The sequence below is a fragment of the Schistocerca serialis genome, chromosome 4 (assembly GCF_023864345.2).
Source record: "Schistocerca serialis cubense isolate TAMUIC-IGC-003099 chromosome 4, iqSchSeri2.2, whole genome shotgun sequence".
Classification (NCBI taxonomy): domain Eukaryota; kingdom Metazoa; phylum Arthropoda; class Insecta; order Orthoptera; family Acrididae; genus Schistocerca; species Schistocerca serialis.
Window position 1 is genome coordinate 638,224,857 of NC_064641.1, and position 17,667 is coordinate 638,242,523.

The 17,667-nt window shown below is 38.9% G+C and overlaps 1 protein-coding gene across 1 annotated transcript in view; it reads right to left on the reverse strand.

The window, feature by feature from the left end:
- Nucleotides 1–17,667, reverse strand: part of LOC126475487 (fatty acid synthase-like) — a 412,274-nt gene that overhangs the window by 225,046 nt on the left and 169,561 nt on the right. The window contains exons 7-10 of the mRNA XM_050103394.1: nt 16,123–16,353; nt 15,217–15,411; nt 7,790–7,921; nt 7,161–7,388 (exon numbers count right to left, since the gene is read on the reverse strand). Of these exons, the coding sequence (XP_049959351.1) occupies nt 7,161–7,388; nt 7,790–7,921; nt 15,217–15,411; nt 16,123–16,353 (786 nt within the window). The remainder of the gene's footprint in view (nt 1–7,160; nt 7,389–7,789; nt 7,922–15,216; nt 15,412–16,122; nt 16,354–17,667) is intronic.

Below are 17,667 nucleotides of genomic sequence, written 5' to 3' on the forward strand. Positions count from 1 at the left end.
ATAGGACTGGATCACATCAAACATATAAAGAGCAATAGAGAAACTGAAGCTTCTGTACAAGAGGTACTAAAAACATAAAAACCAAACCAACATTGTGGTCTATGGGAATAGAAAGAGAGCTATCACTGTTATCTAATAACAGTGCATAATGGTCTGAAATTACAGTATTTGATACATGAAATTTGAGATATGTTTGTGATGACATGATCTATCAGAGTTTCTGAAATACAAATTCATGTGACTGTATTCTTCAATTTTTCTACATAATCAACATTTCAAACCTCTGCTAGACTCATCTTCAGCCTCATGTGGTGTTCACAGTTAACTGAATACTCAGCTAACAGAGGACACTGCAAGACCCTGAAGATGATTGCAGCAAAGGGGTTGAAATACTGAACACGTAAAATAAATTGAAGACTACTGTGATATGTTCTAACAAAATAAAAAAAATTACCTGCAATGGAAACACAATACTTAAAAAGGAATAAAAGAATTTTTCAGATACACATTAAGTCAGTCCCATTTCCTATTAGCACTACGCCGCTGTAGTAACACTCGTGGAACAAAATGCCACAAAACAAAAAAATAATAGAAAAGAAAGTAAATGTAACACTATGTTTATTCCTTTATCCTACTGAAAAGTGGGAAGTATCAAAAATAATGAGCAGAACGAAAAAAAATATAGAAGGTTTGGATTGTGTATCTAGCACAGTATTTAAGCACTGCCTGTAGTATTTATTACAGCCACTGACCACTTTTTAATAAACTAGTTTATGAAAGAGCCAGAAAAGTGATTCATATGCAGAAGTATGACCCAGCAAATTGCAGACCCATCAGTTATAACCCCAGTATTTTCAAAAGTAATAGAGACAATATCAAAGACAGATGGTCTACAACATGGACAGGTATGACATCCTAATAAATGCTTGTAACAGTTTCCATAAATGTGAGACCAAAAGGAAGTTTGTTGTTTGTTCCTAGATCTATTCAAACCTTCCAGTTATGTATATCATTATATGCTGTTGCAGAAACTTCATCAATACCATTTGAGAGAAAAATAGCTGACATTATACCATAGTTTATGAGAATAAACAGAAGACTATGTGTTTATATGAAACATAAAATGGAAAAGAAAATTATAAATAATATCTGCTCTAAAATACAAGTCATATATGGTTTGCCTGAAAGATCAATAATGAGTCCACTACTTTCCATTCTTTACACAAATTATAGGAGTATGACAGAGAGTGGAGATTTCATTGTGTATGCTGATGCTAGCTTTCTTACCGTGAGTAGTACCACTGAAAATGAACTGGAGAAAAGGATTTCTCTGAATATAGAAAATGCAACCCAGTATTTGAGTAGTACAAATTTGTTCATAAATGGAAAGAACTGAGGCTCATGTAGGTCCATGCTGACAGAAATGGCTACACTGAAAATATCAGCCTTTGAGTTTGATACACAGACCTACATAGACAAGCAGTTGCAAATTCTTGGGAGAGATGGTCGACAAGTACTTGTCTTGGGAAAAACACACAAACAAAGTAGTGCCACTACTATTTTTTTGGCATTCCTGAAGAAACATCTCTACCATAGCTAATGCAAGAGCCATGGAAGCAGGTCAGATCAGAGCCTGACAAACACAGCTACAACAGAATCTACTTGCTCACATGGCAAGCAATGGCTCCAATGTATGAGGGTGATTAGTAAACACTGCAAATGAGTGGAGGAACCCAAGGCTTAATCATCATCATCATCATCATGTCCTCCTTACCGTGTCCGGCGACAGCAACTCCATCAGTTGTTTAGTCCATATTGTGGCAGGCTCAGATGTGGCTTGCAAAACTGAGGTTTGCTTTTAAAATCTGGTCACACGGAATGCAATGCAGTTGCCCAGTGGAGTTATGCGTATAGATGTAATTAGGCTTGGGCGTAGATTTGCAGAGCTTTCATTTATCGTCCAGGTTCTTTAGGCAGATATGCTCGAATTGTTCCTCACTCTTGTGTACAGTTGAGCACCACTCTGATCAGTGCAATGCAAGCTCCTCCCAACATTTGGTCGGAATGCCACATGCTGTGAGGTGGCGTTTGGTGGTGTCTTTATATTGCAGGTGTTGGCCACCTTGCTACTGCTTTCCAGACAAGAGCTGTGAGTAGAATACTACTTTGGGAAGTCTATTGTCGTCCATGTGTATGATATGGCCACTCCATCTCAATTGGTGTGTCATTAAGAGAGCTTCAATGCCAGGCCGTATCACGCGATGCAAAATCTCCGTGTTTGGAACACAGTCTTCCCATTTCATGTGGAGAATTGATCTTAGACAGCAAAGATGAAAGGTGTCTAGCCTCCAAATGTTAGCTTTATAACAGAATCTGGTTTCTGAGGTGTAGAGTAAAATTGGTAATATTATTGCTTTGTAGACCGCAGTTTTAGTTTGTAGTCTGAGATCATGTGATTTCCATACTCGGAGATTCAGTTTGCCATAAACTGAGGCTGCATTGTCTATATGAGCTGCAATTTCTGTTGTCAGGCTGTTGTCACTTCTAGTTTGGCCACCTAGATGTTTAAAGTGTGACACATTTTTCAAATGTTTGTTGTTCAGCTTAATACTGCAGTCATCTGCATTGGGACCCCTAAGTGGTTGTTGAAGGACTTGCGTCTTGGTGATTCTTATGACTAAACCAAATCTTCTTCAAGAGTCATTTAGCAGGTTCATGTATGTTTGGAGATATTCAGGAGAATTAGCCATCATGCATACGTCATCTGCGTAAAGAATTTCTAAGATAGAAATTTAATATATGCGACTTTTTGTTCTGAGGCGAGACATGTTGAAGACACTTTTGTCTATTCTCGAGTCAAGACCCATTTGCCCACTGCAGGCTTTGATCACATGTCTCATAACAGCTGTGAAATAAAGGGAGAAGAGTGTGGAAGCCAGTACACAGCCTTGTTTTAGACCGCATGTCACAGGAAACTGGTGTCAAAGCTCATTTTCATGGCGGATTTTTGCCATCGTGTTGTCATGAAACTGTTTAATCAAATTAATAATTTTGTCAGGGCAGCCGGTTTTCTTTAGTATAGTCCAGAGAGCATTCCGTGGGACTTGGTTGAATGCTTTTTCGAGGTCTACAAAGCACCTGAACAGAGGCTGATCCTGCTTTAAGCTTTTCTCTTGCATTTGTTTGACAACAAATATGGCATCCACAGTGCCTCTGTTCAGTCAAAAGCCACACTGGGTCTCTGGTAGCACTTTTTCTGCAGGGTGCATTAGCCGGTTGTTGAATATGTGAGCCAGGACTTTCTCTGCTGCTGATAGAAGAGAGATTCCCCTGTGAGAACTGCAGTCAGAAATGTCACCTTTGCCTTTGTAAATCTTGCAAATGCAGGCATCTTTCCAATCTTGTGGAATTATTTCGCACTCCCAAATCATTGAAACTAGAACAAACAGTGGGTTCATAATGTTTGGTCCACCATATTTATAGAGTTCTGATGGTAAGTTCTCTAATTCTGCTGATTTGCTATTTTTCAGCTTAGCCAATGCTGAAATGAATTCACTGAATGAAGGGGCATCAGCAAGTTGTTCACCGACTGGCAGGCCTTCAGGTAATTCTATGTATGGAATATCAGTTGTCTGATGGTTGGGATTAAGAACATCATCAAAATGTTCTGTCCACCAAGCAAGAATATCACTCTGTTGCGTCAGCTGACAGGTTTTATCTTTGTCATTAATATGTGCTATCTTCCTTGATTTTGGACCAAAGATAGTATTCAGGCAATCGAAGAATCTGCCCGTTTGGTTTGTGTCAGCATACGATTGCATTTCATTGGCACTCTATGTGCTTAGGGGTAAATGTGTGTGTGACTAAAGCAAAGAATTAGCAACAGAGTGAAAACTTATCTCACACAATTGTATTATCATATCTGTCATGTGTCTTCCATATTGTCTTTGAGGGAGTGCACCTTCACTTTCAGGTTGTATGTGCTACTTCGCAGTTGGCAAGATCATGACTGTGAAGAGATGCTCTGAAACCATTAACAAGCTCTGCATCTGAACTGTCAAACCAAGCTTGGTTCTTTTTCTGAGGTTTTGCCAAGACTTCTGTGGCACATCTGTGCAGTTTGGTAGCATATACATTCCAGTGCTCATCTATCAGACTTGAATATCAAAAGCCCATCAGAACTGAATGCATCATCCAGTTTTGCTCTCAGTCTGATAGCAGACCAAGATTTTGCTGGATAATTTTGATGGTATTTGTGTAACACTTGGGTATGGTGCTTTCAAAGTTATATTTAATTTGGACCTCACAAGTCGATGGTCTGTCCAACCCTGAGTGCCTCTCATAGCATGTGAGATCAGTACTTCACCAAGATCTTTTTTCCATGTGATCACATAATCTAGAAGGTGCCAGTGCTTAGATCTTGGGTGCATCCACGTCGTTTTATATTTATCGGGCATCTGAAAATGTGTATTTGTCAAACAGAGTTCAAATTCAGCACATAAAGTCAAAAAATCAAGACAATTTGAGTTGCATTTTCCAATTCCGTGGCGACCAATGACTCTATTCCGGGCATTGAAATCACTGCTAACCTGAGCATTGAAATCTCCAAGCAACAGGACTTTATCTGCAGAAGAAATGCCCTGAAGTATGTATCAGAGATCTTGGTAGAACTTGTATTCCTCTTCATCAGGAGATGGCATACCCATCATTTTTAATCAGTGTCTGCCTGCCAGCAGTCCTGAGAGAGTACCTACAATGGCATATCAGTCTTACGAGCCTACAAGGATATTCATCATAAATTATCCATCACAATTTGAGAAGAAGAGTGATGTACAGACCTAAAATGCTACAGGGAAAAATAACCTTTACTGCCCATTGTTAAAACTGTCTGGGGTCAAAGAGCAGTTTGATAAACAGCAATACAATTTTTTGATCATTTGCCCAATAACAAAAATGTCTGACAGGTAGTGAAGTGAGTCTTAAATTTAATTTAAGATCATATCTCCTGGACAACTCCTTGTATTCCAGTGACAAATTTCTACTTAAAAACTGGTAGCCAGAAAAAAAAGGTGCAGCTGCACGAGTAGCAAAGAAATGATAATGTGTTAATTAATGCTAACACTAATCATGTATACATATCCTGACCTATTCCACATCATTTTGGTAAAAGAATTGTTCAGATGATCTATAGAACATGTAGCTAATAACTAACATGTATCAAGAAGTCACCACCTCTGGACCCTGTCACTGCTAGCTGCATCCCTGCTGCTTGCACCAAGTCTGATGATGTGGTTTTAGCACCCTCCAACCGGCAGTCTACCTGGGGTCTTACTTCACCTGCCACCAGCTTGTTACCTTAGGACTTGACCATTCAAGCCCAGGAATGGGCAGCCACTCAGCCATCATCACTTGTACAGGTAAACTCCTTGCTACCTGCCTCTGTTCATGTGGGTGGATGCTGATGCTGCTGTGAGCCATCTCATCCACAGTGGAATCACAGAGTGATGTGGTATGCCTCAGCACAACTCAGCAAGTACACATGGGTAGCCTTTAGTCTGCTGTGGGGATAAATTGCTTACCACCAGCAGCTGAAATTAGTGTTTGTGGGATCATTGCAATCATCACTTTACCGGTTTCATGATGTTGCTGACAGCTGCAGGCCTTCATAGGCTGCCTACAACTTATGACCTGGAGATGGTGTATTCTCCAAGCCTCAATGTAACTGCTGTAGTTTATTGAGCAGTAAATTATTATACTAACACTGATGTTTTAATGCTGACATGCTGAATGACTACCAGGCATCCACACACCACTTCACTGCTATCACACCCAGGATGGTGTACTACAAGCTTCCTGACACTAAAAACTCAGTACCACCATTCCCAGCCATACTCGAGAATGGTTACACTCAAAAAGCAAGCTGTAAGGTGTATTGCACAGTCACTCTCTCTCTCTCAGAATGGTTACACTCCAAAAGCAAACTGTAAGGTGTATTGCACAGTCACTCTCTCTCTCTTTCTCTCTCTCTCTCTCTCTCTCTCTCTCTCTCTCTCTCTCACACACACACACAACACGATGTACTTGAAGGAACACTGAATAAAGCTCTGCACTTACTTAATACTAAAACTAGAATGATCGCCATATGACACATAAAGACTGATACTAACTATTAACATATAACGACCTTACAGAAGCAGTGTGTATTTCGAACAGTTATCTCCCACATGATATAAAGGATATAAAAATATTTTCATAATTTAAACAAAAACTAAAGTCTACATACTATGACATGTCCCTACAGCATAAAGAATACCTGCACAAACATCACAGCTACTAAACACAAACTCTATGTGCTTAGGGGTAAATGTGTGTGTGACTAAAGCAAAGAGTGAAAACTTATCTCACACAGTTGTATTATCATATCTGTCATGTGTTTTCCATTTTTGTGTATTTAAATATTCTCATTGTCAAACACGAAACAGTACTATACATTCTGTGAAATAAATTGAGGCAACATGAACAATACAAAGGGAAAAAATCTCCAAGAAGATGAACTGTATGTGTATACTTAACTATTTATGGGATGCAATTGCATATATGAACTTTTTGTTTTTGTAGGTAGCATGACCATTTTATGTAGCATATGTTGTGAATATCTGTATAACCATAACCAGTCCAGTAACACGAAACACAGCAGCTTCTTGCTTCTTCATAAACTATCATATCTGATTTCAAGTAAAATGATCTAACGACAAATAAGTAAATAAAATAAAAATAAAACAGCAAGAATTTACATGAACTAAATAAACTTACTAATTGGAAACAGATTTAAGTATAGTGGTGATGTAAGACCATTTGTGAGAACTGAAAATGTGAAAGAGGCTGACACTTCACTAGGTTGCAGAAACAGATACAGTTTTTGGCAGCTGGCTATTTTGAGAGTTCCAAAAACAGGTGAAAATGAAGGAGAAAGACTACTTACTGTTACAAATCTAGATTTCTAAAATATAGTTTTTCAACAATTTGACTGTTCCTTTGCTCCAGTTTTTCTTGTTTCATTTGGTAAAACGATAAGTTCTTTTTTCTTGACGTATATGCACAGTGACATAATTTTATTTCTCCTAATTTACTACAAAACCCAATTGCAACTCAACACTCACCTGTACTGTAACAATGGAAATGAATGCTTTAGTGTGATCTGTGTATGTATCATCTTCATCTTCGAGAAGTTCAAAAAGATCAATTTTGAATGGATAAAGTGACTCAGCACACTGTCTTATGACATCTTTTAAGATTGATAGCTGCAGAAACACTCGCCCTGCAGCTGGCCATTGGCTACCAAGTCCAGAAAAAACAAACCACACTGGTTTGCTCTGTTTGTTGCAGATCTGTTAAGGCATATGAAATGAAAATTAGTTGGTGGGAGACCTGCTACATAATATAAGTTCATAGTGATACATATTCCATTATGTATTTTCTAATTTACTTACAAATGTCAGTCACAAGAGATATGTGGCAACATTTTTGATCCATGAAGTAGTAGTATTAACACAATGACTGGAAACACTGACTTACTGATGCAGGATCTGAATACAAGACTGTTTGTGAAAAATTGGTATTTTCTTCATGGTGAAATTAAGTTTTGTTTCTTCATAAACAATACCCCACTCTTTGAATGTGTTTTTATATTCTGTTTTCTGTGTTGATGCAATTCATATCATAAAGTTTATAGTGACTACAATCTATAGAACAAGTAAGAAACTAACTAACAACAAAGAATTTCGTTTACCTGTATGTCTTGTAGGTTGTTACCACTGGGATTCATCACTATGTAGCCTCTCCATTCATGTCCTATGATATTCATTGAGTGTATTTCTTGTATAAGTGCTTGGAATGCACGATTTTTATCCTCATCTTGAAGCTGCTCATGTAAAACAGAACATTAAATACCTGGCTTGAAAGCTATCCTGGTTAAGATATTTTACTCTTATGGTTTTATTAAAAGATGTTTAGCTGTAACTTTACTTACATTAAACAACATAATATACATGGTCATTAGCTACAAGCATCATTAAAGGTTAATTATAATAGTTTTTGTGTACATTAGCAATTCTGACAGAATTAATTAAATTAAAATAATTTCATTGTATGCCTGTACTAAAAGTTCATTTTTCAAATTTCACATTCTTAGCGTAAGTGTCAACTCATTATAATGAGATTTTAGAGGGGTTTGGATTGTGCATGAGCTTTCTATGCCTTGTTAATTGGTGAATCAAAGTAAGAACAATACACATGAAGATTCCCAGTAGATTCATTACGTAGTAGTAATGTATTCGGCAAGCTTAACAATTGCATCCCATTCGCATCCGGTGAGTACATCATATTTGTCAGTGTTTCAGTAGAATATAAATGAAACATCATTTCACTGAAGGAAATAGAAGGGATTAAAGCAATGTGATGGCATTATGTAAGGATTATGCTTAACAACAAACCCTGTTTCCTGCAAAAACTTTTTTAGTAAGCATTTGAATTTCCTATAGAATAGTACCTTATTGGTCATTTTCTAACTTTTTCTATACATTGTAATAGCACTTGTTTGGGAAGTACACATTAAGAACTATTTTTTCCAATATTATTATTTGATTTATTTTGATTTGCAGTGATTCAGTGTTTACACTTTCCTGTGAAAAAGTCCTGTATGTAGTTTCACCTTTAACATGATATTATAATTTTTATGTAAATATCAAATATATGCTATTCTCTGTTGTCTAAAACTTCTTCACAAATGATGAGACCTACCAGATATATAATCAAGGCAGCATAATGAGTTGTAATTTTTGAAACAGTAGCTTACATGTGTTTCTGGAAGGTTATTTTCAATGGTCTTAATAATCTTATTGCTGTCAGAAAAGTTTCCCAAGAAACACCTTCATTACAGCATGCTTCTGGGTGTTATGCCAAATCATTTCCATTCTATGCACAATATCTCAATAGGTCTTCCCCCCATGAACCATGGACCTTGCCGTTGGTGGGGAGGCTTGCGTGCCTCAGCGATACAGATAGCCGTACCGTAGGTGCAACCACAGCGGAGGGGTATCTGTTGAGAGGCCAGACAAACGTGTGGTTCCTGAAGAGGGGCAGCAGCCTTTTCAGTAGTTGCAAGGGCAACAGTCTGGATGATTGACTGATCTGGCCTTGTAACAATAACCAAAACGGCCTTGCTGTGCTGGTACTGCGAATGGCTGAAAGCAAGGGAAAACTACAGCCGTAATTTTTCCCGAGGGCATGCAGCTTTACTGTATGATTAAATGATGATGGCGTCCTCTTGGGTAAAATATTCCGGAGGTAAAATAGTCCCCCATTCGGATCTCCAGGCGGGGACTACTCAGGAGGATGTCGTTATCAGGAGAAAGAAAACTGGCATTCTACGGATCGGAGCGTGGAATGTCAGATCCCTTAATCGGGCAGGTAGGTTAGAAAATTTAAAAAGGGAAATGGATAGGTTCAAGTTAGATATAGTGGGAATTAGTGAAGTTCGGTGGCAGGAGGAACAAGACCTTTGGTCAGGTGACTACAGGGTTATAAACACAAAATCAAATAGGGATAATGCAGGAGTAGGTTTAATAATGAATAGGAAAATAGGAATGCAGGTAAGCTACTACAAACAGCATAGTGAACGCATTGTTGTGGCCAAGATAGATATGAAGCCCACACCTACTACAGTAGTACAAGTTTATATGCCAACTAGCTCTGCAGATGACGAAGAAATTGAAGGAATGTATGATGAAATAAAAGAAATTATTCAGATAGTGAAGGGAGACGAAAATTTAATAGTCATGGGTGACTGGAATTCGAGTGTAGGAAAAGGGAGAGAAGGAAATATAGTCGGTGAATATGGATTGGGGCTAAGAAATGAAAGAGGAAGCCGCCTAGTAGAATTTTGCACAGAGCACAACATAATCATAGCTAACACTTGGTTTAAGAATCATGTAAGAAGGTTGTATATATGGAAGAACCCTGGAGATACTGAAAGGTATCAGATAGATTATATAATGGTAAGACAGAGATTTAGGAACCAGATTTTAAATTGTAAGACATTTCCAGGGGCAGATGTGGTCTCTGACCACAATCTATTGGTTATGATCTGTAGATTAAAACTGAAGAAACTGCAAAAAGGTGGGAATTTAAGGAGATGGGACCTAGATAAACTGAAAGAACCAGAGGTTGTACAGAGTTTCAGGGAGAGCATAAGGGAGCAATTGACAGGAATGGGGGAAAGAAATACAGTAGAAGAAGAATGGGTAGCTTTGAGGGATGAAGTAGTGAAGGCAGCAGAGGATCAAGTAGGTAAAAAGACGAGGGCTAGTAGAAATCCTTGGGTAACAGAAAAAATATTTAATTTAATTGATGAAAGGAGAAAATATAAAAATGCAGTAAATGAAGCAAGCAAAAAGGAATACAAACGTCTCAAAAATGAGATCGACAGGAAGTGCAAAATGGCTAAGCAGGGATGGCTAGAGGACAAATGTAAGGATGTAGAGGCTTATCTCACTAGGGGTAAGATAGATACCGCCTACAGGAAAAGTAAAGAGACCTTTGGAGATAAGAGAATGACTTGTATGAATATCAAGAGCTCAGATGGAAACCCAGTTCTAAGCAAAGAAGGGAAAGCAGAAAGGTGGAAGGAGTATATAGAGGGTCTATACAAGGGCGATGTGCTTGAGGACAATATTATGGAAATGGAAGAGGATGTAGATGAAGATGAAATGGGAGATACGATACTGCGTGAAGAGTTTGACAGAGCACTGAAAGACCTGAGTCGAAACAAGGCTTCCGGAGTAGACAACATTCCATTGGAACTACTGACAGCCTTGGGAGAGCCAGTCCTGACAAAACTCTACCATCTGGTGAGCAAGATGTATGAAACAGGCGAAATACCCTCAGACTTCAAGAAGAATATAATAATTCCAATCCCAAAGAAAGCAGGTGTTGACAGATGTGAAAATTACCAAACTATCAGTTTAATAAGTCACAGCTGCAAAATACTAACACAAATTCTTTACAGACAAATGGAAAAACTAGTAGAAGCCAACCTCGGGGAAGATCAGTTTGGATTCCGTAGAAATACTGGAACACGTGAGGCAATACTGACCTTACGACTTATCTTAGAAGAAAGATTAAGGAAAGGCAAACCTACGTTTCTAGCATTTGTAGACTTAGAGAAAGCTTTTGATAATGTTGACTGGAATACTCTCTTTTAAATTCTAAAGGTGGCAGGAGTAAAATACAGGGAGCGAAAGGCTATTTACAATTTGTACAGAAACCAGATGGCAGTTATAAGAGTTGAGGGGTATGAAAGGGAAGCAGTGGTTGGGAAGGGAGTGAGACAGGGTTGTAGTCTCTCCCCGATGTTATTCAATCTGTATATTGAGCAAGCAGTAAAGGAAACAAAAGAAAAATTCGGAGTAGGCATTAAAATCCATGGAGAAGAAATAAAAACTTTGAGGTTCGCCGATGACATTGTAATTCTGTCAGAGACAGCAAAGGACTTGGAAGAGCTGTTGACAGGAATGGACAGTGTCTTGAAAGGAGGATATGAGATGAACATCAACAAAAGCAAAACGAGGATAATGGAATGTAATCGAATTAAGTCGGGTGATGCTGAGGGAATTAGATTAGGAAATGAGATACTTAAAGTAGTAAAGGAGTTTTGCTATTTGGGGAGCAAAATAAGTGATGATGGTCGAAGTAGAGAGGATATAAAATGTAGACTGGCAATGGCAAGGAAAGCTTTTCTGAAGAAGAGAAATTTGTTAACATCCAGTATTGATTTAAGTGTCAGGAAGTCATTTCTGAAAGTATTTGTATGGAGTGTAGCCATGTATGGAAGTGAAACATGGACGATAAATAGTTTGGACAAGAAGAGAATAGAAGCATTCGGAATGTGGTGCTACAGAAGAATGCTGAAGATTAGATGGGTAGATCACATAACTAATGAGGAAGTATTGAATAGGATTGGGGAGAAGAGAAGTTTGTGGCACAACTTGACCAGAAGACGGGATCGGTTGGTAGGACATGTTCTGAGGCACCAAGTGATCACCAATTTAGTATTGGAGGGCAGCGTGGAGGGTAAAAATCGTAGAGGGAGACCAAGAGATGAATACACTAAGCAGATTCAGAAGGATGTAAATTGCAGTAGGTACTGGGAGATGAAGAAGCTTGCACAGGATAGAGTAGCATGGAGAGCTGCATCAAACCAGTCTCAGGACTGAAGACCACAACAACAACAACATCTCAATAGGTAGCCCAGCTGTCTTCTTCAAATGCTGAGAGTTTTGCTGTTAAGCATACTCGGCAACTGGACTTCAAACACAATCCTGCCCTCCAACACCTATAAGAGCATTCCAGATACCAGTTCCAAAATTTGTCCAACCTGTTGACATCTATTCCTGCCTTGGAGCATCACTAGCCATCAGCATCCCAACCATTCACAGTGACTACCCTTATCAACTCCTCATTGTATCCATACCCTGCCTAGCTAATTGTTTCAATGTGCCACATCCTCCCAGATGCTCCAAACACTGTACTAAACTCACAAACCAAACTAACACAAAACACTGTTGTTAAATTTCCACCAAAAACCCAAAAACTTCAATCCCACAGAAGTTGCAGTTCTATTCAAAGGCCTCACCAGATGGAGGTTTAATCATGCTAGACTTATTAAACACCTACTCTCCTTCCCTGATCCCTGCAGTGGAAACACTTCTTTGCCACCAATCCCTCGAACCAAAGCCAACATAATCCCAACATAGAAGCTTGCCTCTTCCTGTTCATACCACCCTCCAGCTGAGGACCAACCCCCCCCCCCCCCCCCCTCCCACCAACCAAGCCCTGCTCATCTTCTGAGAATTCCTTAGCACTGCCTTGGCGTCACCATCCTTCCCCAGAGCTCTTCCAAAGAAAACTAAACTGTCAGCAAAAGAAACGACAGCCATACTCACCTCAAAACAGATCCTAACGTAACTATCATCCCTGCAGAAAAAAGCTCCACCATTGTCATGGTGTATCACAGGGGCTATCTGACAGAAGGTTTCCACCAACTGTCTGACATCTCCAACTAAATGCTCTGACACAGTGATCCCATCCCAGATGTCCAATATAATCTTCAGTCTCTACTGAAAGTCTTAAGCCCATTCCAGAACCTCTGCCCAGAATCTATCTACCTCTTCACCATGACACTATGCACATCCATCCTCTACATACCCCGCAAAATCCACAACTCCAACAATCCTGGATGTCTCATTGTAGCAGATTATTGTGCTCCTGCTGAAAGAATTTCCTCATGTGTTGACCAATACCGCCAATCAACTGCACAAAACAAGGCCTCTCTCATCAAAGACACCAACCACTTCCTCCACCAATGCTCCATCATTCCCACCCCTTTATCTCCTAGATCCAAACTCATCACCCTTGCTGACACCTCCATATGCACAGTCATCTCACACATCCTTTATCTTCCCACTATCATAAACTACCTCTCCCAACATCCTTCAGCCTCCAAAGCCACTAACTCATTCTTCTTACACCTTATCAACTTTATCTTCATACACACCAGCACTTCTCCTTTGAGGGGAAGGTATATAAATACATCCACAAAACAGTCATGGGCACCCCTTGGTACCCTCCTATGTTACATTTATATGGACCATTTAGAGGTACATGCATAGCCTCCCAAAACAGCAAACCTTTGTCTGGTTCAGGTTCACTGATGATATCTATATGATTTGGGCTCAGAGCCAAGACACACTATCTCAGTCCTTCACAATCTCAATACTTTCTTTCCCATCTGCTTCATGTGTTCCTCCTCAACCCAACATGTCATTCTCCTGGACATTTACCTCCACCTCTCTGGTGGCTCCATTCACATGTCTGTCTATATTGAACCAACCAGTCACCAACAGTATCTGCATTTTGACAGCTGTTACCCCATCCACACCAAGAAATAACTGGCCACCCATGGATGGTGTACCTGTAAGGACAAGAACTAACTTGCCCAGTATGCTGAAGGTCTCACAAAGATCTTCACAAGCAGGCACTACCTATCCAAACCCAGTCCTCGAACAGGTTTCCTGTGCCATATCCTCACCCACCTCTAATCCTCTCACCACCCCCAACAATCAGCCATAAAGAGCTCCTCCCTCATCACTTAGTATCACCAAGGACTGGAATAACTGAACCACATCTTTAGTCATGGCTTTCATTATTTATCATTGTGCCCTGAACTGTGGCACATCGTAACCAATATCCTTCCCACCATTCCTAAAGTGATGTTCCATCACCCACCCAGGTTACACAACATCCTAGCCCTTCCCTATGCCACTTCCAATCCCAACTCCTTGCCACAGTTATTGTATCTCTGTGGTACACCCAGGTGCAAGACCTATCAAATCCACCCACTCAACATTTCCTACTCCATTTCTGTCACAGGCCTACTTTAACCCCTTAAGAGGCAAGATCATCTGTGAAAGCAGCCATGTTGTACACCAACTCTGCTGCAATCACTGCAGAACTTAAATTGTTGACGTAACACCCAACCAATTGCCCATCTCAATAAATGGTCACCAACACAAATTTTGTAAAACAAACTGCAACTCCTAGCATAATTGTAAGCTTTGCAGATATTGTAGGATTTTACCAAGCCATCAGAGCCTGATAGTGATTCATTTTGTGGGGCAATTACCATATAATGCTTATATGCCAACCATATACTGGCCTTTGATCAATAGTTACTTCATATCAGAATCCTGAGAAAAGGTTTGAAATGGCACTGAATAATACATTCACTGTTACTCTGAGTGGTCTGCAACAGTGTATCCGTGGATTCACCCCTACAAAATAGGAGCCAAGTGGAGTCCTTGTGGCACTGCATTGTAAACACCACCAGGAGATTACCTTCTGTTCGCAACAAAAATGTACACATTATTGAGACACTGTGTAACTAAAAAACATGTTTTAATTAGTTTTGAATCATTCTTCAAAATGTGGCAAAATTTTGTTTTATGAGGTTGTCTTCACTTCCATTTACACTGATTGTTCACTTTTTACACTTTCACTTTTCTAAATTATATTAAGGTTTTGGACTCCAATATAGCTAAAATCATACACAGAATACCATAATATGGTTACAGGCAAACAAAAGTAATTTGGCAACTGTACTTTAGTCAGCAGGGTTTTCACAGCCACTTGATTGCGTCCAGATACACAGATTACTTTAGTTAGAGGATATATGAAAGAATCTTTTCTCTGGGTTGATTGTGGTCTTCTCAGAATTATATGTGAATTTGATCCACCAAATCCAAAGGAATTAACAGCAATTAAGTTACCATGCCATTTAAGTCGCTCAGTGACCACCTAAAACAGAAACCACCTATCAATAAACCAATTACTGTGCAAATAAAGACACTACATACACAAGTATTACAATAAAATAGCAAAATTTGTAATTTTTCTTTAGCTGGGAGCTAGCTGTATAAAGGTGGTGGCACTGTCTTCTCAAGCATTGTAAATCAGCAAACACTTCCTCACTAGCTACACAGATGAAAGAATGGAACTAAAGGAGAACAATATTGCAAAAGGAAGAATATATCACCACAAAATTAAGAAAGCATCAGGCATATAATGTAATGAGACTCCACATTCTAAGTTTCATCAATACAAAAATAAAGAAATCATGCAGCTACAAATAGAGAGATGTTGAATTGGGTGTCAATGAAACTGAACCTGCCCCATTCTGGATCTGGCAAAAAGACTTAATTCAGCAACTTTTCCTTAAAAATCCCATTTCTCCCACAATTTTCTCTGTTCCCTGATCATGAGATGTGAGTAAGTTACACTGCTCTTAACAGCCTTTGACACTTGTTTACACCTATTCCTCATTTTACATACTTCCAGCTCTCAAGATAGGAGTTCTGCTTCCATATCTTGAGATCAAGAGCCATCTCATGCATGCTGCTGCATGATAGACTTCTAAACTTTTGCTAATATGCTCATATAACTTATCAACTACATAACAGTCATTATTATGTTGATCCTACGACATGAGATTCAACAAAATTGACTCACCTTCAGTCTTCCATCTAAAAGAGCTGGCACTTTAGAGTTTGGATTTTTGTAATGCAGGTTGGGAGGAATTTCATTATTTTCTAGAACTAATAGTGATTTGATTACAGAACATATTCCTGAAGCTGCTTCTGTATGGCCCATATTTGATTTGATAGAACCTATCAACAAAGGAGATGATCTTTTCTTCAAAAATAAATCTGCTATTGCACCCAATTCTTCAGGATCCCCCGCCTGCAAGTATAAAAGGTACTTTACTTTTAACACATTTGTTAATCTTCTCAGTTTAAAAGAATTACGGATATAAAACTACATAATGATTTTACAGTAATATGTGTCATGCATTTACATTATAAGCTATATAAATTATAATCAAGAGGAAAAATATGTAAGTCCCCTAGAGTAGATGACATTTTCTTAGAATTATTAACAAGGAACCTCTTGAGTGAGAAGTCAGAAGTTCAATATTTAGTAAGACTCATTAGAAAGTGTTGTGTTAACAGTTATGACAGGAAAAATATCAGCTGCTAATGGCTCATCAGCGTATCAGAAGGGCGGCAGAAAATGAGTATCCAGAAGATGCAGAGATCAGTCTTGTACAGGATGTATGTACTACATTTCACAAAATGGACAACATCAACATTCAAGAAATATTCAAAAGGAACCATTGACTTGCACCATGAATACTGCAAAATGGCACCCACAGTGATCACAAAGGTTCAAACCATCAAGACTGAAGACAAGCTCCTTAGGACTTACAAATCATGCAGGACATTCAGCTAGGTATGCACTCTTAAAGAAAGCATATAGAATCATGAAACAATCTGTCATGGAGCTTATTGTGAAACCAGCTACCCTTTAGGTTAGCTGCATATAGTGCAATAATCTGTTTTAAACACACAAAAAAACAAACATCCAGAGACTGAATTTATACAGTGGTTCCAGGTGGTATGAACTGCAAAGTAACACACTTTTCAGGAGGGATACTTTCCTTTAAAGGAGTATGATTTTTATATGCAGACCAGAAATCAAGCAGAAGCAAGTTATTTTGACCAGCTGTTGGCCAAAGCAGTGCTCACACCACAGTTGTAGTTCTCGTATGACCATTTTCCCATTCTTGCTTACTGCTCTTGCAAGATCGCACACATGAGAAAGAATTGTAGAGGGCAGATCACATCCAACTTTTTGCAGCATAATAAATAAATTCCCAGCCAATTTACCATCAAGATTAGCATACAGCATAATTGTACAAGGATGCATTAAGGTATTGATGTTAGTTGATCTTTACAAGATGGCTGCAAGTGTAAAAGTTAAACGTGTCTTCCCAAAAAAAGTCAATTTTGCTGTGAACACTGTGAGGATGACATTAGCAAACTGAATGAATGCTTAACTAGTTTGCAGTTTATTATCAGCACTTTAAAAACAGATATTGTGAGATTACAGCTCAAAAAAGTGAACTGAACATACTGAAACTTCCACATGAAAGTACGACAGTTACATGAAAGTGGACAAATGTGATGTGCAATAGCAGCAAGAAAAAAGTGCTAA